This window comes from Puma concolor, chromosome D1, assembly GCF_028749965.1.
Source record: "Puma concolor isolate L17-30 chromosome D1, mPumCon1.1.hap2, whole genome shotgun sequence".
Classification (NCBI taxonomy): Eukaryota; Metazoa; Chordata; class Mammalia; order Carnivora; family Felidae; genus Puma; species Puma concolor.
Window position 1 is genome coordinate 99,151,341 of NC_141676.1, and position 27,823 is coordinate 99,179,163.

General features: G+C 49.2%; 1 protein-coding gene across 2 annotated transcripts in view; it reads right to left on the bottom strand.

Moving 5' to 3' along the window:
• POU2F3 (POU class 2 homeobox 3) overlaps nt 1–27,823 on the bottom strand; it is a 79,350-nt gene that overhangs the window by 6,490 nt on the left and 45,037 nt on the right. For both annotated transcript variants that reach the window (XM_086678857.1, XM_086678858.1), the window contains exons 4-10: nt 13,491–13,595; nt 12,185–12,287; nt 9,325–9,407; nt 6,787–6,969; nt 6,218–6,359; nt 4,414–4,550; nt 2,360–2,521 (exon numbers count right to left, since the gene is read on the bottom strand). In XM_086678857.1, coding sequence (XP_086534983.1) covers nt 2,360–2,521; nt 4,414–4,550; nt 6,218–6,359; nt 6,787–6,969; nt 9,325–9,407; nt 12,185–12,287; nt 13,491–13,595 — 915 coding nt within the window. The remainder of the gene's footprint in view (nt 1–2,359; nt 2,522–4,413; nt 4,551–6,217; nt 6,360–6,786; nt 6,970–9,324; nt 9,408–12,184; nt 12,288–13,490; nt 13,596–27,823) is intronic.

Consider the following 27,823-nt stretch of genomic DNA (forward strand, 5'->3'; position numbering starts at 1 on the left):
TTTCCTTTACCTGTCCCTCACCTGCTGGTGTTCCCCAGGGTTAAGACTAGACTTTTCTCTTGGCTCTGTTGTGCGAACAGCATAGCTGAGCTCCTCCTCCCCTAGGATTTCAGCCACCAATTTATGCTTATGACTCCCTGACCTACGTCTCCATCCCGGCCTTCTCTCCTGACCTCCAGACCCATCAATGCAAGTGCCCAAGGACAGCCCCACGTGGGTGTCCCACAGGCCTCACTGGACATTATAATAATGTAAAGAATGGAAATCGTCACCTTTTCCTGCTCCCGAATCCGCTCCTCCACCTGTGTCTGACTGTCCCATCAGTGGAGCAACCACTGGCCCCATCAGCCCAACGACCTGAATGCTGACAGTCAGCCCAGAGTATTCTCTTTCCTTCGTCATTTCCCTGCCGCCATCTGATTTCCAATTCATAACCCAAGACCCAAAAATTCCACCTTCTCATTGTCCCTTGACTCTCTCCCTTCCCCTCGTTCTTAGTCCCTAGCTTTGCTTCAGCCCCCATTATTTCTTTCCTGGGTAACTGCAGCCACATCCTACCTGGTTTCCCTGCAACCAGTCTCATGTCTCTCAAACCACCCTTTATACTGCACTCAGAGTGATCATTCTGGAAAGCAAATCTGATGTGTCAGTGGCCTGCTCAACATCCTTCGGTGACTTCTCCCAGCCGTCTCCTTAGCGTTGTACATAGTCCCCTCAGTCTGGCCCTTGCTGGTCTGTCCAGCCTCATCGTTCCACATCCCTCCGCAGGGACCACCCATAGTTCTGGGAACATGCCATACACTCTCCCTGCTCCCTGCTACTGTTCTTACACTTTCCCCCCAGGAGAACTCCACCCCACACCTATTTGCCTCTTCACTCCTTTTCCTTTTAGACTCAGCTCAGGTATTAATTATCTCCTTGGGGGAGCCTTCTCTAACCACCACCTTGGCAAGGCGTTGTTAGCCGCAACTCCTAAATTCTCCTAGAGAAATTATGATGTTGTTTATCATTTGTTTCTTTGTCTGTCTCCTCTGCTAGATGGTGAGATCCTCTGGGACAGGGGACAGATATTATTTATTTGTGTATCCCCAGCACTCTGCGCAAAGGTCACTCTATGGTAGATGGCCAAGGAATGTTTGGTGAAAGAATGAACAATGGTGTCGTTTTTATGAAACAGCTGTGTTCCACCCCAGACAAGGCTGAATCTCACCCATCCTTGAGTGCCAAAATATTTGAGGACAGTGGCATTGCCCCCAATTCCCTTAACCTTCCAACCATGGCATCCCCAGGGATGGAGGAAGAGAATGTTCCTCCAGACGCTATCTTTCCCTGGATGCAGAAGATATTTCCTACTCCCCAAACTTCCACGTTATTCCCAGCCCTGACTTTTCCCCCTGACCACCGAAATCAGACACACAACTGTCCACTTGACACTTCCTCTCAGATCCTTAGGAGGCGTGTCCAGCTTAATCTGACCAGCTCCAAATTCTTAGTCTTTTCCCCCCTCATACCTGTATCTCTGGCTTTCTTCATCATCTTAAAAAAAAAAAAAAAAATGGCAGCGCCTTCCAACAAGTCGTTCGCGCCAAAACCCTTAAACTCATCTTGGCCTCATTTCTCACACTCCTTATCTGAGCTCTCAGCACATCTCGTTGGCTCCACGGTTGAAGTATATTCAGAATCCAACCACTTCTTGTCACCGTCCTGGCTACCACCCTCCCCTAAGCTTCCTCTACTCTCAGCCTGGTTATTGTAGTTCTCCTCACTGGTGTCCCTTTGCCACGTAGATTATTCTCCACCTCAGTCAGTTTAGGCTTCTCCACTCACAGCTCTCCAGTGTCTTATTTCATACAAACCCAAAGCCAGGGTCCTTTAGTGACCTCCATGACTTTGGGTGGTCTGCTCTCTGTTATGTCTCTGATTTCCCCTCCTATTCTCGCCTCCTTCCTCACTCTGCCCCAGCCATACTGGCTTCCCTCTGTTCCTCAAACATGCCAAGTCTTTTTTACTTGCTGGTCCCTCTGCCTGGGACACTCTTTCTTGTAGATACTTCATCTATTTCCAACACTTTGGGCTCCACTCAAATGTCACCTTCCCAGGGAGGTCCTCTCTGACCTCTCTATTAAAAAAGCATCTCCTCATAATTACGTCCACTCCCCTTACCCTTCTTTATTCTTATGTTTATTTCACATATGGCATCTATTTGCCTATTTATTGTATGCCCCTCTCAACTTCCGACGGCCATCTTTCCCCGGATGGAGAAGACTCTTCACCTTCCAGGCACCATTCCTGTTCCTGCCCCCTCCCTCGCCGCCCCCCCCCCCATGCTTGGCGGGCAGCTTGGTTCTTGGCCACTTACCAAGCGGGAGTTGTAGATGGGAGATTTGATGGGTGTGGTCACGGGGCAGTTGATTCGCTTCTCCTTCTGACGTCGATTGCAGAACCAGACTCTCACCACCTCCTTCTCCATGGACAACTGCTCTGCAATCATGGAGATCTCTTCTGAGCTGGGTTTGGGGTTCTGCGGAGACCAAAGGGATAGAGTGTGGTCAGCAGGAAGGGGGAACAGGGTCAAGAATCAGGGGTGGGGGCCAGAAGTTCCAAGGAAACAAGATAGGCCAATGGATGGATCAAAAGCTTTAGAATCAGACCTAGGATGGAATGCTGGCTTTATCATTTACTGTGTAGCTTTAGGAACCTTTCTTAATTAACTTCTCTGAGCCTCAGTCTTATCATGTATGAAGTGAGAACAATAATGTCTACTGTATAGGATTGTTGCGAGGCTAAAATGAGAAACCATGTGTAAACTGCCAAGCCCAGGGCCTGCCACAAAATACAGGATCCACAAATGTAGCTCTCTTCCCTCATTTCTTACTTCAGGAGAAGTTCTGAAAGGAGAAGTCCTTTGACATGTGTGTGGGACGGGCAGAATCCCGAACCCCATGTTTCGCCACACAACCTGATAACCTTTTCTTGTGTTATTGCTTCCTGTCCCACCTCAAAATAGGAAAACATAAACTAAAGCATGTGGATCCAAGACTGTGGAGACATATATATTCAGCACTTTCTTGTTCCAACCCCTCCCTCCACCCAATCTTTGATCTCAGCCCCTTTCCCTCCTTCCTACACACCCCCTCCCTTACTCAGGCTGCTCCCAGAAACCTAATCAGCAGGAAAAGCCAGCTCTTGTCATTCTGCCAGCAGGATGCAGCCATCAAATCCTTGAGCCAGATGCACCAGCGAATGAATTCGCTGGAGCGGGCAGCAGTCTTGGAGGCCTGGGGCCCACAAGATTAAATGAGGCCAAGGGCACATCCTTTAGGGACCTGGGTCGTGTGGATAGAGGCTCTGAAGGCTGGTATCCAAGGGATCCCGATTAGAAGCTGTGTAGACCACACCTGTTTTCCTTCTTCTCTTCCCTAGCTCCCACAGGGCACAAAGCTGGTATTATTATTAGCTTCTACATACTGGCTCAGGAATATGCTTTTGCTACAAGTTCAAACAAATGTATCATATTATATGATCACAAGTATTTAAATGCGTGTGGAGAAAGAAGCAGAAGGAAATACATTTAGATGCCATTTGATGGTAGATCTTTTTTTCCTTCTACTTCTCTATATTTTCCTAACTGTTTACAGTGAGCATTTACTACACTGATAATTCTAAAACTACAAATCAATGCATAGAAAGTAAAGAATTTCAGATGGTAACTATACTTGTTATGATGAGCATTTTGTAATGGGTAAAATTGTTGAATCCCTGCCATACACCTGAAACTAATATAATATTGTATGTCAACTAAGGTAAAAGAAAGAAAGAAAGAGAGAAAGAAAGAAAGAAAGAATTTATATGGAGTGTTCTGGCTTTGCTCCCTTTACCTCAACTGGATACAGAGATCCACCCTCTTCTGGGACTCTATATCCCTTTTTTTTTTTTTTTAAATGTTTATTTTTGACAGAGAGAGAGAGAGAGAGACAGAGTGCAAGCAGGGGTAGGGCGGAGAGAAAGGGAGACACAGAATAAGAAGCCGGCTCCGGGCTCCAGCTGTCAGCACAGAGCCTGATGTAGGGCTCGAACTCATGGACTGGGAGACCATGACCTGATTCGAAGTTGGATGTTTACCCAGCTGAGGCACCCAGGCGTCCCCCTATATCCCATTCTTTAAGTCTCCCGGTGAGAGGGACAATGGGCCCTTAAAAAATGTCAGGGCAAGAAGAGTCAGTGGGGGAAGAAGTTCCTGAAACCCAAGACGAAGGCGCCCTCTCCCTGGGACACATGGGTGCCTGGAGAGGGTGCCTGGGCTTGCTTTCCGACCCTTTCCCAGGGCAGGTGTGGTACCGAGGGGCCTGAGTGTGTCCGCTCATCCAACTCTGCACATCAGCCCACCCGTTCCCACCCGGAGGAGCCGCTCACATCTTGAAATCTCTTCTCCAGAGTCAGGCGGATATTGGTCTCGATGCTGGTCCGTTTCTTCCTCTTCCTACCAAACACTTCACTGAGGGTGGGGAAAGAGGTGGGGGTGCTCCCCGAGGGGTCCGATGGAGAGGTTTCTGTCCAGAGGTGGAAAGACAAAGGAAGCTCAGAGAAGAGAATGCATGGCCAGTTGAGGCTCTGTGTCCATGGCCTTGAGATCCACCAATGCTGCCCCGTAGGCTCTGCAGTGGCTCTTTTGGGACCAGCCCCCTCCTCCCGGAAGGGGAACCAGAACAGGCCAAGAACCCTGCTTGTCCTCATTGCTCTGGGCAAAGGTCTTCCGCGACTCCCACGCCAACGCCTCCAGTGTTTGCGGTCACGGTTCAAGGACACTCAGACATCAGCGGCATGTGTGGGTGTGAGTGGGTGCAGGCAGGGCTCCTACAAGGGACTCTCATGAGTCTGTCTTTTACAAGGATGCTTGGATATGGATGCTCAGTAAAATGGGAACTGGTGTTTTGAGCTAAAAGCAATGGCACTTGGTGGCAGAATGTTGGTGCTGATGTCACTTTCTTTTCAGGGCAAGTGTTGGATGATCACTGTATGATCGGTGGGCAGATATACCCCACAGGAAGGATTCAGGCATCAGGTAGGGGGGACGCACTAGAAACGACCCGTAAGGTCTCTTCCCAAAGATCCTAAGGCCCTCTGATCATCTCTGTCACTTCAGTGCCCTGAAGAAAGCTGACGAAGGGACAAGTCGTTGGGGACAGCTTCCTTGACCTTCCATGTTTCCTCGTGGAGGGACTTCTGAGGGGGTGACTGACCCCCTTGTCTGCCCATCCCACCCTTTCCTTCCTCTGCACAGGAAGTACTCGTCAACATGTGTCTCCTGACTAGAGCCCAGCCTGGCGCCGGCTCTGCTCCTTCCCTCTCTGCCTACACCAGTGGTTCTCGGCTGAGGCGGTTTTGCACCATGACTGCTCCCCCAGGGGACATTTGGGATATCTGGAGACATTTTTGTATGTCTCAACGGGCGGCAGGTGCTGCTGGTACCCGGGGGGTAGAGACCAAGGATGCTGCTAAATGCCCTATAATTCACAGGACAGCCTCTTCCAACCAAGAATTCTCCGGTCCAATGTGTTGATGGTGTCCTGGTAAGAACCCTGTCACCCACTGTCCCCAGACACCAACCTCCTCCATTCAGTATTCCAAACATCTTGCCCTTGGCTTGCACCCTTGACCTCCTGGAATGCCTCCCAGGTCACCCGGCTGACAGGATCCTGCGGACCCCGCTCCTGCTGTAGGACTTTCCCCACTAGTCTTGCTCACGGTGACTCCCTGCCCTCTGGAGACCTGCTCGAGGTTAGCCAGACAGAGGGCTTGTGTTGTGACTCTTGCCTTCCCGGCTCCCCCAGGAGATCCTAGAGAACCCATTCCCCTATCTTCCCAACCTAGAAGGGGTCCAGAGCGCAAGGTGAGTAAGTTTGCAGACCCAAACTTTGTCTCTGGTGAGCCGTCCCCAGGTGGCTGGGTGGCCGTAGGGTGAACAAGGGAAGGGGGCCAAGTCTTCATGGCCACAGACCTGAAGCCATTTCTTTCAAGGGGCCCTCTCAGCAATGAAGCGGACATTTCCCTCTCCCCTTGTCTGTCTCCTGTATCTTATTTCTCAGGTGGTTCCAGGCCCAGGAGGAGAAGGGGTCTTACACACTGACGGCCTAAAGCCTCAACTCAGACAAGTCACCAGCCCCTTCCCTGCAGAATCCTCTGGGGCACCGTCCACCCTTGAGTCCCGGATGCCTACCTGCATCGTGCAGCCATTTCTCCAGCAGTGGCTTGAGCTTGCACATGTTCTTGAAGCTCAGATTGAGGGCCTCAAATCGCGAGATGGTGGTCTGGCTGAAGTCATTACCGTACAGTTTTCCCATCGCCAGCCCCACATCTCCCTGCATGTGGGGACCGAGAGGGAGAAGCCGGAGGGACGGGCTCCTTCTCTTCTTTGTCCACGTTCCCCACCATCCTGGCGCCCATCATGCACGGACAGAACCTTCAAGCACCCACCCGTGACCGTGACTCCTTTCCAGGTTTTTTCCCTCTAAGAGGGAGACTTTGGTTCATTTCCCTCCCCAGACTCGGAGAGGGCCGTGCCCATATGCCCAACCCCTTGTCTGGCTCTCATTCCTCCCACCCATTTCCCAGCAGTGTCCCCCAGTTCCCTTACCAATAGAAACTGTGCCCTGTTCTCAGGGAACACAGGGACAAGTGGGCTTGCCCCAAACACACTGAACATCCGGCCGCTCCTCAAATGTACACTCGGGAAGCCCCGTCTCCGCTCGCTCAACCCAATCCCTTCTAGCTCCCCGCAAACCAAACCTGTGTGAAACCCAGCTTAATGCGCCTCTGCTTGAAGGTCTTGGCAAACTTCTCTAGCTCTTCCAGGTCACTGGGCTCATCAGCCCCTCCAGAGCTGGGTAGATGCTTCGGCGCTGGGAGATGTGGGGACGCTTCCAGATGGGGGTCTAAAGAAGATCCCGGCAGCCCGGGGCGCCCAATTGCCTAAAAGGGAACACATGCCAAACAGATCCACAATGGCACAGATCAAATGGCACTTTCTATTGTGTGCTTAGAAGGCGACAGATGTCTGGGCGCACTTGATTCCTATTTTTTTCAGGGGCGTGGAAGTGAAAATTTGAGTTTCTACAAAGGGATAGCAAATAGCTAGAATAGCTGGGGCAGACACAGGACTGCAGGACAGGGAGGTGGCCTTCTTGGGTTTTAGTCTATGACTCATTGTTTGACTCTGGGCAGGTAACTTCCTTCTTTCAATTTTCCGCCGTAAAAGGAGCTAGCGGGGTTGTTTACTAAGATTCCAAAAGCAAATCTCAGAATGGGACAAGGAAAAGGTTGTTGGCCTTGCCTGTTCTTTTCCACAAAGCAAAGTAACTGAGGTGTTTAACAGGCATTAACTGAAGATAACAGAGGACATCCGAGACTTGTTATATTGATAGACCTTCCAGAAAAATTTAAACCCTTATGACTGCCATTTTACTTTCGAACCCATCATTTTCTTTCGCGAGAGTGTTGTTTGGGTGTGTTTCGTTTTGTTTTGTTTTTGTTTTAAGTTTATTTATTTAATTTTTCAGTAATCCCTACACCCAATGTGGGGCTTGAACTCGTGACCCCGAGATCAAGAGTCGCATGTTCCACCGACTGAGCGGGGCAAGCGTCCTGTGTTTTTTGTTTCTAAATCAAAGGTATTCCTGTGCTATCTAAATATACGTTGATCTCATTTAATGTTGTCAGGACATAGTCTTCCTTTAGTTCATTTTCATAGAAAAATGGGCTCTAAAACCTAGAGTTCATGTGGCGCCCTTTTGGGGTTGGATTGAATCCCCCTCCTGAAGACATCCACCATAGCACAAGCTCTGGAACCCAGACCGAGGGGTCCAGGCATTGTGTCCCGTCCAGGAGCCACTGCCCACGTGGACAGCACTGCCTATATCCGCCCTTGTCTTTCTCCTTCCCAGTTTACCGTTTTCCTAGATTAAGGTGAACTTTCCTCCTTCTCTCTTCCGAGACCTGCAGATTTACAATTCAGATGGGCAGCCTCGGGATGAGGAAGGTGAGAGGACCCTGGCAAAGGATCTTTTAGAACAGAATGATTTGGAGCCTTGTGGGTTTGGTCCTGTTTTGCAGGATGGGGGTGGAAATCTTCAGCTCTCTTTGAGACTTCCTTCTCATCGATTCCTTTGTTCTTTAACAAATACTTCTTGAGCTCTCTGCTAGACCTTCTTCTCCCTTCCTCTCATATCCAACGAGAGGCCAAATTGCATTCGTTCGTCTTCCCCAAACAGGTCCTCGTTTGCCCTTCCCTCTCTACTCTTATTGCCACAACCCTGAGCAAGTCCCTCATTACCGCTGCCCTGGACCATCTTAATAACCTCCTGAACGGCCCCTTGGATTCTCATGTCGTAAGATATGAGAGTTGATCTCAGGCCTCTATAAGATCTCTTCCAGATGGAAGTCTATGATGACATTCCAAGTCCCCAGGAGAGAGTGAGTTTAGGATTCCAGTGGCCCGCTTCCTATTAGCCACTAGATGGCACCCTCTCCCCTTCCTGATGTCTTCAGTGGACACTCTAGCCCTCTAGAGTCAGGGCCCTTAGTGATCCGTGGGGATCTTCACACACAGGAGGGCCAGTGGGGCCCTGTAACCTGTCTCTGCAGAGCCATTTCCTGCAGCTGTGCACGGGGGCACCCAGATGAGGGGAGGAGAGGCACCTACCAGACAGCTCCTGCTGCTGTTAGCGAGCCACACACCTAGAAAGAGGCCACGTCCGGCCAGAGGAAGAGGTGGCTCCTTGTAATTGGCAAACAGGTACCGTGTGGCAACACGGCAGCTCTGTTAACAGCCCCTCGTGCCGGTCTCGGACCTCCTGACCCGCACAAGTGCACTGCAGGAGGTGGTCGAGGATAGTGGGTCTTGACAGGGACCCAGAGGTGAGAGACTGGCCTGGTGGGGACTCTGGTCTCCTCCTTGGGGCTTGAGAGGACCCGGGCAGGGCTGGCGGTCGCCGTGGCATCCCTGAAAGTCAGCCCTCCTTAGGACCTGGATGGTCCTAAGAGGAGTGAGCGAAACCAGGGCTGGTGTGGAGGACCCGCGCTGCTGAGCGGGACGGCCTGGGAGCTGAGATCTCTGGGCTCCAGTCCTGGGGCTGTTGGTGATGCTGGTTCGATCGTTTCTCCCGGCCGTGGCTTGGATTCCTCGTGTGTGAACAGGGATAATCCCTCGCTACCCCCTCTTCCCAGAGGCGTAAGTGCAGCATCGAGGGGGTGGGGGAACACCGGTGAGCAGCTCTGTCCAGAGCTGAGGCATTCTCAGGGGGAGACAGGAAGAATGTGGTTGTTTACCTGGGACGCCAGGCCAGGCCCGGTCTGCGGGAGGAGGAGAGAGCTCTGTTGCTGCGGAAAGGGGAGAAGATTCGGCTGCAGACCTGAGTGGAAGGGGAGGGACAAAGGAACAAACACAATAAAATCCAGGCCGTCTGAAGGACACGCCCCACAGCTTCGGGACCGAGATAACCGTCCCCACCCCCTGCTACCTCGTCAGGTCCCTCAACCCACCCCGAGCCCTGTGCAAAGGGCCCCCACGGGACTGCCAGGCATTGCCACACGCAGGTGGAGGCGAACGAGACACGGATAAGCAGGTAAACAGCCATCCGCAAACCAGTCCTCCGGCTTGCCCGCCCGCCTGCCTGGAATGGTGCTGCACGGGCTAAGGAGGTCAAGGCCAGCCTGCTCTGGGAGCTGCTAAGTAGGCTGAAGAAATCCAACAGGGAAGGAAAAGCAGCTGGAACGGAGGGGCCGGGGAGCTCCATTTTGCCTGCAGACAGCCACAAAAACCTGGGCAAATCTGCAAATATGCCAGGCCACATAGATGGGGCCAGAGAGCCCCAAAAGGCGGCACATGGCTGGCCAGAGGCTCTTGGCAGAACGAGGACATTTTCTACTTGGGAGGAAGAGCTGAGAGAGAAGGGAAGACCAGGGGCCAAGCCTCTGGAAACTCTGTCTGGTGGTATGGTCTCCACCTGCTCGTCGTACTGTCTGAGGACCGCTTTCTCCTTCCCTCTCCAGGAAAACAGCCCATGAAGGGCTCTGCCTGACTGGTGGTCATGAGAGTGGCCTCCCTCTAGGAAGGTCCTCAGCCAGGAGCTCTCACTGTCGCTGCGGGAATGAAGCCATTGAGCTACCAGAACAATGGGCCGGGTCACCCCAACCACTCAGCACAGACCAGAACCTTGGGGTCTCTGGGGTCCCTAAGCAGCTCCAGGTCACTGATGTACGGCATCTGTGGAAGCTGACCTTCACGCTCCTCAGTCTATAAAAGTCAGGGCTTAATTTTTCCTTATTAAAGTAAACAAAAATCTCTCATAAGGAGCTCCGAGCCAGGAGTCAGAGGCTTAAATGCTAATAGTAATCTAACATTTATACTGCGTTTTTGAAATACGCGAAGCCTTTTTATATGCATTATTTGGAATAGCCCTCAATAACCTCGTGAGGTAGAATTTTACTATTTTTCTATTTCTTACTGTTTTTCCATTTTATTTTATTTTGCTCCGTTTTTATTCAGAGAGGTTAGGTGAAGTTTCCCAAGGACACACAGCCAGTAAGTGATTTAAAAAAAAAAAAAAAAAAGAATTTTTTTTAACCAATGAGTTTTCTGCCTTCAGAAAATTTTTTGTTCGTTTATTTTGCCCTGCATCATACACTGACCTCACTGGTTATATGTCTACCTCTGGGCCATTTTCACATCACTGTCTTTGAAATTTTTTTTCTAGGGGCGCCTGGGTGGCTCAGTCGGTTAAGCCTCCGACTTCGGCTCAGGGCATGATCTCGCGGTCTGTGAGTTCGAGCCCCGCATCAGGCTCTGTGCTGACCGCTCAGAGCCTGGAGTCTGTTTCAGATTCGTGTCTCTCTCTCTCTCTGACCCTCCCCCGTTCATGCTCTGTCTCTCTCTGTCTCAAAAATAAATAAACGTTAAAAAAGTAAAAAATAAAATTAAAAAAATAAAAATTTTTTCTAATGTTTATATTTTTTGAGAGACAAAGCGCAAGCGGGAGGGGGTAGAGAGGGAGGGAGGGAGGGAGGGAGGGAGAGAGAGCGCGAGAGAATCTGAAGCAGGCTCCAGGCTCCTAGCTGTCAGCACAGAGCTCGACGCAGAGCTTGAACTCAGGAACAAGAAGATGGTGACCTAGGCCGAAGTCGGACACTTAACCAACTGAGCCATCCAGGCGCCCCTCACGTCACTATCTTTTAAAACAGAAGGGAATTAGCTGTTACCTAGGAATGTGATATATGTTGTTTAGCTAAAATAAGTACTTAAAGGCTCAAGTATGTTCTCAGTCATCATCATAAAAATACTCTGAGATGCCTCAGAACCTAGGGGTAGGGACTGTAATTTAGGCAGGTGTTAGGGATGGAAGGCAGAGTTGCACGTTGTTTGGATTCTGGGTTTCCAAAGCCTCTACCTGGGATTTGTACACAGGTGGCAAACTCCTACTTCCTCTATCACTTTGGCCCTAGTCAGTGGAGACCAGAGAGAGGGGGGCGGTGGGCAGGCAGTGCAGGTCAATGGCCAGGAACACAGGTTTCGGGCAAACTTCCGGACTTTTCTTATGTCACCAGAGACACACTATGGCTATCTACCACACAAGGTTATTTTGAAAAATGCCAGGAAAATCACTCATCAGGGCTCCTGGCAAATCACGTTCAAGAAATACCAGCTATTATCATGAATATTCTAATCTGTTTGCTCTTGGCCCAGGAGCCAGTCTCTGGTAGTAATTTCCGTGCCAAAGAAAACCTGAAAACCCCTTCTCCCGCCTGAGGGTGGCGCTGCTGCTCTACCCAAGCAGAGTCAAGGCCGGCTTCCTGGAGGTGAAAGTCTGAATCAGTCCTGAAAGATTTCCAAGGAACTGGGACTTGTCTGCACTGCATGTCCCAAGGAGCTCTTCCTTCCTGTGCTCCCCTCCGCCCCCAGCTCCTTGCCACCTTGCACCTCAGTCTCTACTGGCCGTGAAGTTGAGGAAGATGCGAGGGAAAAGCAGAGGACTCTCAGCCTGGCGGGGGCAATGCCAGGCTCCCTTCCCCGGGTCTCAATGCCAGAGGAGTGAGCCACTCACCCATGCCCCACACTTGGACTCCTTTATCCAGCAAGCCACAGCAGCACTTTGCTGGACTTGATCGATGTGGAAAACACCCGAGTTCTTACCTTGTTGCCCAGATTGGGTCTGGGATAGCAGGAACTGGGATACGGACTGGAGGTGGCCAGGAACCAGCACGAGCTGCTGGAGCGGATGGAGGGAGGTCATGTCCTGCACATGGGGAGACACATAAATCGCCGAATTTACACGCTGGGGGTGCCGGCTCCATCTGCCTGCTGCCCATCTGTCCCGTGGGGCTCCAGACTCTGAGAGTTTGTTGGCAGTGACCTTGCCTTATGTCTCTGTGTAGCTCAAGTGCCTGGCACGTAGTAGCGATTCCATTAATGCTGGCATTGTTACAGCTCCTGCACTCAGCCAAGCAGTGCCTCTCAGCCTAGTGTACTTAAACTTTGCCTTGTTATTTAACTTTCGTGCGTGTCAGTCTTGTCTCCCAAGTAGACGGTAAACGTCGAAGGCACAGGCTCAGTGTTACCCGGCTCTCAGAGGTTTACCCTAGAAATGACATGAAATCCCGATCGTCTGACTCTGTTTCTTTAATCTCATGCCACTCGACTGTGCTAAAAGCCACGTCTTGGCCATTTCCTGGGCCTGAGCTTTTCCTGGAAGGAGGAGTAAGTTATTATTTCTTAACACAACCGATCTGATGTGGCAGAAAGGCCACTGCCCCTGGGCTCCTCCCACCAGCCCTCAAAAGGGAGACAGCAGTTCCGATACGTGGGGGATCGAGATCCTCAGGGCTCTGTGCCCCACGAGGGCTGTGCTTAGGTCTGTACACGAAGAGGTGGTAAACCCCTGCTGAATGAGGAAGTGAAGGAATGGGCACACGTTCCGGTCTTAAGTATTTCCAGGGAAGGGGTGGCATTTCTTCCCCAGGTGATCCAGACCAAGAGAGGGGCTCGCCACATGGACATCCGCCCTCTCTGACGTTTGCTGTTACTGTTTCAGGGTGCCTCCTCTTCCCCGCACGACACTCTGTTCTACTTTGGCTTTGGTGCAAAACCTCGAGGGAGGAGAGTGGGCTCACTGGAGACAGAAATGCTCTATATCTGTAGCCATGGTTGTCGCAATAGGGTCCCCTGAAATGGGGGCCGGCTCCACAGCCGCTAAGTCCATTGTTCTGGCCAGGCCGGCTCCTTTTGGTCCCAGACAGGTAGAGGCAGCCGGGCTTCCCCTATGGACTCCCACCTCCACCCCAGGCCCGAATCCCTCGGTCACACTCCCTACAGGGGGCTTTTCGGACCACGAATTCACCGAGAGCCAGGTCTAGAGGTCAAGCATTTTGGAGAAGGCTTGACTTCAACTCCCCGGCCCACTGAGACTATCAGGGCTCCCCGGCATCAGGCTGGCATTTACCCCAGACATTTGGTTTCCAGACATCATGGCAGGTCCTTGACTCAGGTGACATGGCCGATGCGAGAGGGTCTGCTGCAAGGAGTCACTGAGGTCCTCAGTTTTAATCTGTGTAAGTGGAGGCAGGAGAGCATCAGTGCGGGGCCTCCCCAGGCGGGCAGAAACAGAAACGTAGAGAAGGTCAAGGCGGATTAGTGACCAGCCCCGAGAGTAAGGAGCTAGCTCCGTGCCTACAGTACCTACAGGGCTGGGGCTTGATGTGCCTGCCTGTGTGTGCACCTCAGCCCAGGGCAGCTGGTAAGAGACAGGGAAATGGCACTCTGGAGTCAGAGTCTGCAGGAGGGGGGTTCACAGAGATCCATGGTTCCTCAGCACATTCTGTGGGCTGTGCAGGCCCACGGTGCAGTTTACGCGCTTCCTTGTTGAAACGGGAAAAAAAGAAGGATATTGCAGGGACTTGAAACATTTTTTTTAAATTTGGAGATGGCGTTCTTCCTTTTTTCTTGGGGGGAGAGGTTAGAATTTCTTTTGTGACATGATGCTGATTCTAAATGGTATTTTAAGGGGCACCTGGATGGCTCAGTGGGTTAAGCGACCAACTTCAACTCACCACTTGTGGTTTGAGCCCCGTGTCGGGCTCTGTGCTGACAGCTCACAGCCTGGAGCCTGGTTCGGGTTCTGTGTCTCCGTCCTTCTCTGCCCCCCTCCACCCGCTCATGCTGTTTCCCTTTCTCTCTCTCTCTCTCAAAACTAAATAAACATAAAAAAAATTTTCTAAATGGTATTTTAAAAACTCCCCACCTTGCAAAGTGGGAAAAAAAAAAAAAAAAAGGCAACCCTTTACCAGTCTTCCCCATACTGTTTGTTTATTTTCCTGGTCCACAAAATCCCAAAGTCTGGGAGCCAGCTTCCCCTCTCTCTTCCCCTTGTTTTCCACAGTTATCTATCTTCTGCGTGGTGAGCTGCCTCTGCAGTCAGCCCTCTGCACCCATGCGGCTCTGATGATAGTCTTTGCCGGTCTCCCTACAGGTGGGGACACGTCTCCCTCATAGTCACTACTGCAGGGGCAGCCCGAGGGGGCTGTGATGGCTTCTAAAACCTCTCTAGCCTCTCTCCAGTGAGAGAGGCTAGTGCTGTCTCATCCAGTGCTGTCTTGGATGACAGCACCAATCACCCACCTGTGGGGCTCTCGGGTGTCCAAGGGCAGGGCTGGATGGGTGCACTATTTGGGCCCATCCAGAGAACTATACTCTTGCGGCTTTTCAGGAAGTCCACTGGGGCAGGGGGAGCCAAGTGACTCTGAATTCATATAATATGACAAAGAGCATAGGATCTAGACTATACCTTTTAAAAGACATTAGGGAGATCCTCTGATGGAAATTCTTGGCCATAGACGTCCTGGCTTAAACCATTTTCTTGGTCTACACTGGGGATGTCACAGACATCCTGGAATCACTCCTGTATTAACTTAATCCAAGTAAAACGTTCAGACCAATGGCTATATTTATGCTTCATTGTTGTGAAATGAATCTTTAGATCACTAAAGAAAGAACTCCCTTTGGTTGGTGAGCGAGGCAGATCCTACTGAGTGATATCAGAGACCGAGGAAAGAGCTAATGTCCTAAATATGGTACCTTGCACATAATGGGAATTAATGCAAGTTAATTACCTAAAAGACACAAACAGAACCCATTTCTCCATAGACTCCAGGGGGATACAGTCAGGAAAACGTTGAACAGGGAGCTAGACCTTGTGTCTAAGTCCTCACCCTGACTTGAACTTACTACGTAACCCTGAGCAATCTTTTAGCCTGTACGAGACTCAGTTTCTCCATCTGTTTGATGATTCTATAGGATTCTTCTCTCTTCCAGTCCTAAAATGGAATCACAAGTTCCAGTTCCATAGTGCGTTTGGCAGACTTGGCTAGCCCAGGTTGCTGCGGTGTTCTAAAGCAGACCTAAAAGGGCACCAACAAGGGCTGGTGCCACCAAAATTGGGAAGAGGATGCTTCTTTCAGGGACAGTCTTTACAAATCATTCCTCTCTTCTCTCACCTAAGGAGACTTATTCTGGGGCACTGGAAGCAGAGAAGAGGAAGGGAGAGAGACAGGAAGTAGGACAGTGGGGGCAGAGGGTTGAGACTTTGTGAACTCTAAAGACACGGCCAGCCGGGAGGGATTGCCAAGACGGCCCCATTCGCTAGCCCCAGGGTCCCTCGGTTCTTCCCACCCAGGCTTGGCATCTCCGTCTAAGAAGCTCTGGTGTCCTACTTTCTTCCCCTAGAAATTAAGAGCTTTCACATCCTCGATTCTGGGGAAACATTTGTTAGCAGGTTTTTAAAAAGCCAGAAATAGATGATACAACTACTTATTTAAAACCACCACCACCACCACCACCCTTAAGGTTTGTTCGAAGAGATTTTAGTTAAGCAAAGCCTTTGGGGGGCCACGTCTCCTTTGTAGATCCCCCCCCGCTCCTGCCCCGGTGCATCCCTCTCCCAGTGCGGGGATAGGTGAGGCAGGATGGAGGAAGGGGGACAGAGGGAGAACATGGAAAATTGGAGCCAAAGCCACGCTGGGTAGAACCACCGCGGGCAGCTTGGCGGGGCTCCAGCTCGGAGGCAAGTGGCAGGGTTCCTTTATAGACTCATTATGCGCAATGGAGATAAGAAGGTGCAGCTATGACAGAGCTTGAAAACATGTGCTTTGCCTCCAACCTGGGTGCTATCTGTTAGAATCACTGCCAGGTCTTCCTGCAACACTTAATTTCAGAAACCAGCGCCATCATAAAAGAAAACTCACCCTTTCATCTGCTTCCCGGATCAATTGCCCTCCAAACTCGTTGAGGGGCACAGCTGACCTCCCAGTTCTAAAAATGAAGCAACCGATAGCAGGAAATTCCTCTGGGTGTTCGTCTGGGGCGTTCTGACAGCCCCGTGTGTGTCATTGTTGTGACTTTTTGCTTTGGCGGCGTTTCACTCTTTCATTTCTCATATTTCATTAGCCTATGGGTGCGAGCTGCTGACAGTAACCCCCCAAGGAAGAGAGTCCTATACAAACCAGGTTGAAAGACAGTAAAGGAGATTTCTTTGTCGGTGACAGATTCTAGAAGTCTCTGCTTTGGTGGGTGGGTCTCAGAAAGAGAGGAAGGGAGGAAGATACGTTAGCGGCTCTTAACAGCCTCCTTTGGCAATTCTCTTAAGAGTTCACGGGTGAAGAAACTAAGAAATTAAGAAACAAAGTCCTTCCCAAATCAAAAAAATCCCTTTCACTGCTGTCGAATGGAAAAGATTGGAGCCTTTCCAGGCAACTGGGTGTTGGCTGTGGATCTGGAAGACGAGATAGAGAGACTTCTGTTGGAATCCCATTGACTTCTAATGTGAGAACCGGAGGCAAATTGGACGAAAATCCACTTTCCCCTGTACTTGTGAAAACCCAATCAAACCCACAGCCTGCCTGGAATCATGAAGACTGTCTCCAGAGTCCCTTTGGTGGTTCTTCTCACGCAAAGGGATATCTCTGCAGGCCCTGCTTGGGATGGACTAATCCCTGGGGACACGGGCCACCCAGAGGGCTCGGCCCTGTCATAGCCACTGACCATCCCGTCCATCTGCTAGACAAGGTTTGTTCGCTCAGGATTTTCTCCACCCACTGTGCTGTGTACAGGTGTTACACTGAGTCTTGGGCAGTGACCAGGGAGGTAAAAAGTCATCATGGGTGATTATCTTTTCTAATCCCAATGAACTCCCTGACATCACCTGCTTGAGAAAGCAGTATCCTCATTCCGCGAGGAGAGAGCCCCCTCGGAGGGGCTGGAAGCCTTCGTACGTTCCTTACTCGGCTTCACACTCCCAGCCAGGGGTGTGGGGACAAGTATTTGCCTTCCCATCTCATGGAGGCCCAGAGAGTTTTAGAGATGGGGATAAAGTTACATAACAAGACACTGGCCAAGTCCCTTAAGGGAATGACCCTCTGATTTCCCCCCGGTTCCCTTTCTACAAAACAATACTATCAACTTTCCAGGGGTGGGAGACAGCATAGACCGTAGGTGATGGAAAAGGTGGCGTTCTGGCCCAGATAGACCCACGGACCTCCTTATGAACCATGTTTTGGGGTCATGTGATGGGGCACGAGGGTGCTGGGGTACTCCTCCTTAGCCCCACCCATGACATTTTCACATGGTTCTCTCTCTCTCGGGGAAGCAGCCCCACACTAATGAACAGATCACTGGCGATGAAAACGATCAAAGCTGTTGTCCTGGTTGCATAACTCGTTTGTGGAAAGTGTTTCATAAACATTTCACAAGAAGGAGAATTTCAAAGCATGAACATCTCCCAACCTGCCTTCAATTACAGGCAGGATTTTTTTTTTTCTTTCTCCCCCCCCCCCCCCTTCTACACTTCTCCTAGCAGTAAGGAGAGTTTCTGTTTTGTAACTGATCTATAAAGGGTTGGCAGCGAACATGTTGCTCATGAAAAGATCCTAAAAATATATTTCCAGTGGTAGAATGGGGCAGGCAAGTAACTCATCTCAGGTGAACAGGGCTGAGAGTCCCCCGGGAGATGTTGGCTTGCATTTTCGCTTGGGAAACTCTCCTCTTTCTGTGGTTCTTGGTTGTTCCCTGGGAGTCCAAGACTCCTGCCTTCAGATGCCTCCGGGAAGTGCCTGGGGAGATGGCCTCACCCAGGTTTCCAGTCAGAGCAATGACAGACCAGCTTCGAGGCACCTTTGCCCAGGGACACTGGGATCTTCTCCCTGCCCGCATCAAACTTCTAGACAAAGGAAGAGAAGAGACAGGGGACCCTTGAATAAACTAGTAGCTCCTCAGGAAGCCGGGGCCACTTGGGGTTGCTACCTCCTGAAAAGGAACTTTTCAAAGAGGCATCCTTGTTTTTCTGGCTTGCACCGACTCTGGAAATGCAACACGCTTATCAGTCATGTTATTTAATGCTTTGGCTTCAGTTCTTAAGACATAGCATTGCTAGTGCTGACACATGCGTGAAAAACCCCATCATTTTAAGCCTATAAAAGTTTTCTTCTCCCTCTGGCACATAAGTCCATGCATTCAAGTTTAAAAACTCTGGGAAGGGGCTGCGTCCCTACGGAGGACGAATCCTCACAAATGTTTCTTGGTGGCCAGGACTTGAACGACGTCACGCTCCACCTTCCTTCAAAGCCTTCCCGAGATGCCCGCCATGTTCCCTTCTGGTGGGTTGACGGAGGCTCTCTTTTTTCTGACCCTGATCCCCTTTGAATCACCCCCTTCTGGCTCTCCTAGTAGGCCACCTGGTAGAGAAGAGCCCAGAGCTACTACTGTCTTGAGAGGAATTCCGCACAACTCTTGATTTGCCCACACAGAGAGCTGTTCTGCCCCCAAAGAAGTGAAACGGCAGGAGGTAGGAGGTGCAGTGGGGGAAGAAATGCTGAGCACGTTCTCTGAATCAAACTCTGAAAATGGTTCCTGAGCCCAGTGGCTATCCTTGGGAAGTGTCTGGTGAGTGAATGCAGTTTGGCATCACACTGGGTTCTTCTGCATACATCTGGGCTGCCTATCATGGAAGGACTTTGCTGTCCTTTTCAGAGCAGATGATTTAGAAAAAAAGAAAGAAAGAAAGAAAGAAAGAAAGAAAGGAAGAAAGAAAGAAGAAAAAAAGAAAGAAAGAAAGGAGGAAAGAAAGAAAAAAAAAAGGAAAGAAAAGAAAAGAAAGGAAAAAGAAAAGAAAAGAAAAGAAAAGAAAAAGAAAAAGACAACCAGGAAGCAAGGGCAAGGCTCAGGAGCAACCAGGAGTTCTGACTTTCGGTCCCATCCCTGCTTCTAACTAGTGGCATGATCTTTTTTAAAAAATTTATTTATTTTGAGAGAGAGAGAGAGAGAGAGAGCACAAGCAGGGGAGGGGCAAAGAGGGAGAGAGACAGAGAATCCCAAGCAGGCTCCGTGCTGACGGCGTGAAGCCCGATGCGGGGCTCGAACTCACGAACGTCAAGATCGTGTCCCGAGCCGAAATCAAGAGTCAGGCATTTAGCCGACTGAGCCACCCAGGCACCCCTGGTTGCATGATCTAATATTTTAAGTTATTTCATTTGGTTCTCTAGGCCTAGACAAAAGGAGAAAAGGAGACTAGATGGAATCTACTTAAAAAATTTATAATGCATAAAAGAGAGCAGGAGCAGACTTGGGAGCAGAAAGTATGCTGACTGTCTCACCAGCCCCGTTTCACAGATGACAAAAGAGATTGAGGCTTGTAGATATTAACAAACCTGCCTGAGGTCAGACTGCAGGTAAATAATAGAGATGAGATTCCGGTCCAAGTCTATGTGACTCCATAGTTCTACGTAAACCTAAGTCTCACCTGAGAGTGATGGATTCACAGAGTCATAGACTCTTCACGGTGCACACCGTGCCAGCTACGTGGCAGACATTCAACAAGTGTTGGTTCCCTTCCTTCCCCATCAGAACTGGAAGGAAATGCAGCTAGCACCTGGCCCAAACCGTTCATTTCACAGCTATGACTCCTGAAGCCCAAGGAGGGGCAGACCAACTTGCTCAGGGCCACAGACCTAGAGTGGCAGGCAAGCCCGGCCCGGAGACCCAGGGCCCATGAGGACAGGTCTCCTAACTCCCCACACACTATTCTGTCCATTCCATTGCACGGCCGCATGGCTCGGTCTCGTGTTTTTATCGCTCAAAATATTGTTTCCTACATTTCCTGGTCATAACTCAGTAGCAACCCTAATCCCACTGCTCTAATGAGATTTCATCAAAAGAAAAGTCCCCGTTCAGAGTTCTTCGTTACTACACAGACTAAGGTTCATGTCCAGATAGAGCACAGTTGACTAGATATGATAACATAGGACTTGGCTTGGGACCCAGTATTCTGCATTTCCTTGACTCTCCCCTGAAGGAATTCACTCCAGGGGCTTGATATTTGCTCACTTCCCTCCCTCATTATCAGGAAGCTAAGTGGGGTAGGCGAACAAGAGCATCAGCTCCAGAAAGAGAGAACATGATATTTTTGTAGCACTTTAGAGATCCAAAAGCACTTGCAAATATATCATCATTTATCCTTCATGCTAATTCCATGAGGCCAATAATCTTATCAAACCTTTTTACAGATGCAGGAACGATCAGGAGAGCCGACCGAACGCGCCCCCCATCATGCAGCCAGGAAGAGCGCAGCGTGACTTTCTACTTGGGTCATTCACCTCCAGACCCTCCCCCTCTTCTTCTGTACCATTTGGTCCAAGTGAGGCAACCCCATTGGCCTCCCCCCAGAATTTCCCATCCGAAAATGTCCCTGTGGACCCCTACCTCCTCTAAGTTCCATGTTGTTTTCACATTGGTACGTGGTTGGTGTAAACATTTTCACAACGGTGGCCTGGGACTTTTATGTGCATGTGGGGCTTACATAGTTATTGAACGTAAAGTTTGTAACAAGTCTGAAAAGGATTCTCCTTGGCATTTCCTGGGTGACTGCCTGTGACCTGGAAGCCTGCCCCTGGAAGTTGGAGCATGGGTTACCAGTGTAAGTAAATGGGTTTCCCTGGTAATTTTTACCTTTTATTTTTTTTTAAGTTTGTTTATTTATTTTGAGTGAGACAGAGAGAACATGAGCAGGGGAGGGGCAGAGAGGGAGTGGGGGAGAGAGAGAATCCCAAGCAGGCTTCGAGGTCAGTGCCCAGGGTCCCACGCGGGGCTAGAACTCACGAATGGTGAGATCATGACCTGAGCCAAAACCAAGAGTCAGACGCTCAACTGACTGAGCCACCCAGTCGCCCTGGTGATTTTTACCTTTGAGAACAGTGTTCTAGCAAGACCGAGGGCCTCGTGTCTTGAACCGCTGTGGAACTCCAGATAAACTGAGGCACACCTCGTGGCCTTCCAACACTGGGTCTGCTCTGACAGCAGGGAGTAGCTGGTCTTCCACGTGGCATGCTTGAAACACAGAGGTTTCCTGTCCCATAAAGGTCCTCTTCCCAGGTCAGTTTAGTTCAACGAGAATTTAGTATGCACCTATTGTATACCAAGGGGGAACTAGAGGCACGAAGATGAACGGGGGCCTGCTGGGTTAATCAGGAGACAGGACACGAAAAGTAAACAGCAACCACGCAATGCTTACAGCAATCACAAGCACGCATTGTGGTGGCACGGAAAGATTGTGACTCACCGTGGCAGGGCACAGCACGGCCAGAGGAAGGGGAGCGAGGTAAGGAGAGCCCCACAGAAGAAAAGTCCTTCTGAGCAGCCCTGAACGGTGAAGGGGGCTCCCCAAGGGAAGGCACGGAAGGGCATGTCAGGAAGTGGGAACGGCTCGTCCAAAGTTGCAGAGGACGAGAGCAACCAGCAGTCCGGTGATGTTGCTGCCGCATCGGGGTGTGGAGAGGAAGGCCTGGACGAGCAGCCAGGGCCCCTGGAAGCCCCGCACACCGTGCAGAGGAGTTTCGACGGACTCTGGGGGCAAAGTGTCACCAGAGGAAAGGGGAATAGCACGGAGAGACTTTTGTTCAGCTCAGTTACGCCGACGGCGGTGTGGAATACGGGTCTGAAGTGGGTAAACCGCAAGCAGGGCCGCTGATTAAGAAGCTGTTGATGGCAACAGTCCAGGTAAGAGCTGATAGGGATATGTGCGCCCAAGGCCAAAACAGCAAGGACGAGGCAGAGGAGACAAAACGGAGAGATTTTAGGACAGAACATATATTTCCACCCTTGAAGCTTTATCCTTTGTAACAAAGGAATCCCCTGGTGAATGCCTGCGGGCCTGAAAGAGCGAACCCAGACTGGTATCTGAAAGGCCACGGCCAACCCAACTGCTCACAATAGCCGGAGCGGAGAGGGTTTGGGTTTCCAGAAGGCATGCACAGTTCGGCAATGTTTAATTTTTTTTTTTTTTTAAATTTTTTTTCTTCAACGTTTATTTATTTTTGGGACAGAGAGAGACAGAGCATGAACGGAGGAGGGGCAGAGAGAGAGGGAGACACAGAATCGGAAACAGGCTCCAGGCTCTGAGCCGTCAGCCCAGAGCCCGACGCGGGGCTCGAACTCACGGACCGCGAGATCGTGACCTGGCTGAAGTCGGACGCTTAACCGACTGCGCCACCCAGGCGCCCCCATAATTAGCTTTTAAAAAATTAAACATTGGGGCGCCTGGGTGGCGCAGTCGGTTAAGCGTCCGACTTCAGCCAGGTCACGATCTCGCGGTCCGTGAGTTCGAGCCCCGCGTCGGGCTCTGGGCTGACGGCTCAGAGCCTGGAGCCTGTTTCCGATTCTGTGTCTCCCTCTCTCTCTGCCCCTCCTCCGTTCATGCTCTGTCTCTCTCTGTCCCAAAAATAAATAAACGTTGAAGAAAAAAAATTTAAAAAAAAAAAAGCTAATTATGAATTTTAAATGAAAAAAAAAACCAGATTAAGGAGCGCCCGGGTAGCTCAATCAGTTACGCATCTGACTTCGTCTCAGGTCATGATCTCCTGGTTCGTGAGTTTGAGCCCCACGTTGGGCCCTGTGATGACAGCCCTGAGCCTGAAGCCTGCTTCAGATTCTGTGTCTCCCTCTCTCTCCCTCTCCCCCACTCGCACTCTGTCGGTCTCTTTCTCTCTCTCAAAAATAAACGTAGAAAAAAAAAGAAAGGTTAAAAACAGTAAGCACTCAAAATGTCACATATCCGTATAGAACTTTTTAGCTTACGAGGTGTTAAAGTTAGTTGTAGGGTTCCTTCTTTCTCCTGGGCAGAGGGACTCTTGAGAAGTTAAGGGGCACATGATGTTAATAAACATACATACAGATATTGCTGTACGTGCGTGTGTGTGCACACGTGCATGTTTAGCAATAACAATAGTTAAAAATAATAATAGCAAAAATAACCCAATCTCCTTCTCTCCCTACTTCTTGAGTCACTGTCTATGCCAGCAGGCAACACCTGGGATGTGGCCTACAGACCTTAGAACTTTCTGTGATGTTCTACAGTTTACAAAGCACTTTCAAGCATACAATTTTGGTTGAGTTTCAGAATATCCCCATAAGATGAAGAGGCAGGTGATGGTCTTTCCATTCTACAGTTGAAGAAAACAAAGTTCATGAGAGGTAGATTTTCCCCAAGTACATAGCTGGCTAGCAGGAGGCCCAGGGTCTGAACCCGAGTCCTCTGCTTTAAAATTCAACACATCTTGGGGCGCCTGGGTGGCTCAGTCGGTTAAGCTTCCGACTCTTGATCTTGGCTCAGGTCATGATCTCACAGTTTGTGGGCTCGAGCCCTGCATCGGGCTCTGTGCTGATAGCGTAGTCTGCTGGTAACTCACCTCTCTCTTCCTCTCTGTCTGCCCTTCCCCTGCTTGCACTCTCTCTCAAATTAAGTAACTAAACTTAAAAACAAAAATTCAACACATCTTTAAAATCCCTAGGATATCCTCCCTCCAGATAAGCAGATTTTCAGTCCCAAAACCTATCCCTTGCAGCTCCAAAGACTTTTATTGCAGCTTGGGATAGAGATATATTGGTTTCATTTTGACTAGAGATCTTACTAAAAGGTAATGTATGTATCTCTACTTTCCCTTAAAGAGTACTTGAAAGATAATTTAGTCAATGACTCAAGTCGTAACTGTGAACTCCTCTTAAAAGCAATCATGCCCTTGAGGGTAGCAAGTGTTTCGCCTCTGTTGGCTGCAGCACTAAATAGTCCCTAGTTGCTTTTTTCTTTTTCTTTTTCTCTTTTTCTTTTCTTTCTTTCTCTTTTTCTTTTCTTTTCTTTTTCTTTCTTTCCCTTCCTTCCTTCCTTCCTTTTTTCTTTTCTTTTCTTTTCTTTTTTCTTCCTTTGCAGGTCTATTTTTTTCCAGGTTTTTAAACTCCTTTCTCACACCAGGTTTTTTTTTTTTTTTTTTTTTTTTTTTTTTAACGTTTATTATTTTTGGGACAGAGAGAGACAGAGCATGAACGGGGGAGGGGCAGAGAGAGAGGGAGACACAGAATCGGAAACAGGCTCCAGGCTCCGAGCCATCAGCCCAGAGCCTGACGCGGGGCTCGAACTCACGGAGTGCGAGATCGTGACCTGGCTGAAGTCGGACGCTTAACCGACTGCGCCACCCAGGCGCCCCTCACACCAGGTTTTTATCCGCTACTGTTGGTATGCTTGCTTTTAGCAGCCCCCTCTACCAGCTCAAATTTGCAGTTCTTATTTGCGAAGGACTGAAAAGACCAGATCATTAAACCCATTACAACTGTTTCTAAAATAAAACTTTAAGGCCCTGAGAAAGGGCTTGGTACGAGGTCTCATTTTGCTTCCTTATTCTTAGTTGGGTTCTAAATGGGTGAGGCTTCGGGCTCCCTGGATAAGTGAGGCACTACAGTAGGTTTGGGTAGCTCCCTTTTACATTGGGCTCACCCTTTGGTTCAATTTCTATTGAGTACATAGCTCTCCTATTACCCTTCTTAGCCTGGGATAGGGCTCTCGGCATGATGGTTGTTCAAACCACTGTAATTGACAGTGTAAACTCAATTGTCTAGGGCTGGGAGCAGTTACCAAATTGGTTATGAAAAGGCTGTGTGAACCTGAGTCAGAGGATTCTCTAATCATGTATCTGTTTCCCTACCTATAAAAGGGAAATAATCTCTGATTCTTACCCAGATCTCAAGGGCTAGGGCTAAAATATCTATGAAACATTCCAAGGAAGGCTCTCCTTGCTCTGGTCACCAAAACAGGATGAAGGTAATGACTGTTGTTCATTTATTACCTGGGAGACCTACTTGCTTGCTGCCAGAGCACGACGCCTGTCATTTCGTGGGTGCTTATTAGATCTACGGGGAATGAATGCGTGAACGCTTTCAACAATCCTAGAACACAGGACACTGGGTCTCAGAGAAGTCAAATGATTTCCCGAAGATCGTACACCTAGGAAGTGGCAGAATACCACCTGGTTCTGAGCGGATCCAGAATCAACTCTCTCTCCACTGTATCACACGGACTTGAAAAGTCACGCCACACTAGGCTGATTTCCTTTCCAGGGTTCCTAGAAATAAGGATCCGGCAAATGCTGTAATTATTGTATGCGTGCATACAGTACATGTATGCACGCACTTTGATAACACATATATTTCAGTCTACCCATCACCCTCTTTAAGTATAATATCCGCAGGTGGACAACGTTCAATTATCAGATGACATCCGGTTAGGCCAGAGCACAGTGGGATCATTTGTGCGTTCACTGATCCATTTACTCCGTCAACAGATGTGGATCGAGCAGGTACTGTGGCTGTGTTGTGCCCTGATTGCAGCCATTCCCAGCACAGATGAGACATAGTAGGCCTGAGCATACACGTATGTGCGCTCGTATACGCGTATGCATGTATGTATGTATGTATTGTCTCTGGAGGTCAAGATGGGGTCACATGGGTTGAGATAGGATTAATTAACACATCACTGTCATCCAGGTGGGAGGTCTCCGGTGACATGTCGTAGGACTCTGCGCGTGGCCAGTCTAAGAATGTTATCAGTAAATTGGATGAAGATACAGCACGCGTACTTCATAAATCTCTGTGTGAGGAACAGGACTACCTAGTACTTTGCCCAAAGATGTCAATTTTATTTTTTTGAAATCTTGAAAATATGGAAGGGAAGAAAGGAATAAGATAAAATATAGGGAGCAAATGTCACAATCGTTTACTTAGAATATGAAACTTAAATGTACAAGTTGAGGCAACATTTAACATTTAAAAATACTCGAGAGACATTAATGAATTCTAAGAGCATGCAAGTTGACAGTGTGATAGAATTATCTTCTTAAAAAAATCTGGAGGCTCGGCGGCACGAATGGAAGTAGAGCATCAAGGAAGCTTCCCCTATTTGACCATATAAGTTCCATGAAGACAGGCCTACTACTGTCTCATCTGGGCTTGGAATGGCTGCAATCAGGGCACAATACAGACACAGTACCTCCTCGATACACATCTGTTGAATGAGTAAATGGATCAGTGAACGCACAAATGATCCCACTGTGCTCTGGCCTAACCGGATGTCATCTGATAATTGAACGTTGTCCACCTGTGGATATTATACTTAAAGAGGGTGCTCAGTAGACTGAAATATATGTGTATCAAAGTATTGAGGCACAAATGAATTCAAAGAGGTCATCAGAGCACGGTAAAAAGAAGTACTTGAAACAACCTAATGTCCATCGACAGAGTGGTAAGCAAGTAATATTACACTGAAACCATAGAATGTTACATGGTCGTCAACAAAAGTCATACAACTATCTGCCATGAAACAACCTATATATCCTATTTTTTTTTAAAGTTTTAATGCTTATTTGTTTCAAGAGAGAGAGACAGAGCGTGAGTGGGGGAGGGGCAGAGAGAAAGGGAGACACAGAATCCGAAGCAGGCTCCGGGCTCTGAGCTGTCAGTACAGAGCCGGACATGGGGCTTGAACCTGTGAACCAGGAGATCATGACCTGAACCAAAGTCAGATGCTCAACCGACTGAGCCACCTAGATGCCCCTGTAAATCCTATTTTTTAATTTAAAGAGAAAGTTGCAGAAGAATACACACAGCATAATTTATACACATAGACGTACATGCGTGTGAATTTTCAAAACCCACAAACATTTGGACATTTGCATTTGTACCCATGTCCGCACATGTGCAGAAAGAAAAGTCTTCTAGACATTTACACACCACAGTGAAAACAGGATTTACCTCTGGGAGGAGGGCTGAGAGGGACAGGGATCCAAAGTCTTCCTTTTTATCTCTATTATTAAATTTTTTTTGCTACCAGAAGGTATTCATGTATTCTGCGTGTCGTTGCTTTAAGTAAAGCAGTCGAGAACCTGATGTGTGGAATCATCTGGGGAATTCCAAATATCTACGTGTAAAGGGGAAGGTTTTGGGGTGATAGCTCTTCTCAAATATTGAAGGGCTGTCAGGTGGAGGAGAAGGACTCAGGCCCTGGAGCTAAGGCAGGCAGAGTGACAACTCCTAGAGATGGTGACCATGGGGACATTGATCGGGGTCTAACAGGAGAAAAAGTGGCCTAACAGTACAACCGCTGACCCTGGAGTAGGCTGTATTTTGGGTAGCGCGGCCAAAATCCCTGAGCGAGCTTTGGCAGAGATGTGGGGGCAAGGGCCATCTGACAGGGGTGTGAGACCATTTCATCACATACAATTAATATTTTAACACACACACGCACACACGCACGCACGCGCGCACAAAAGCTCAGATGTTAAAAACTGAATATATTTAGCTTTATAAAAATTTGCTCTGTTTTTTCATTTATTTTTTTTTTCCAACGTTTATTTATTTTTGGGACAGAGAGAGACAGAGCATGAACGGGGGAGGGGCAGAGAGAGAGGGAGA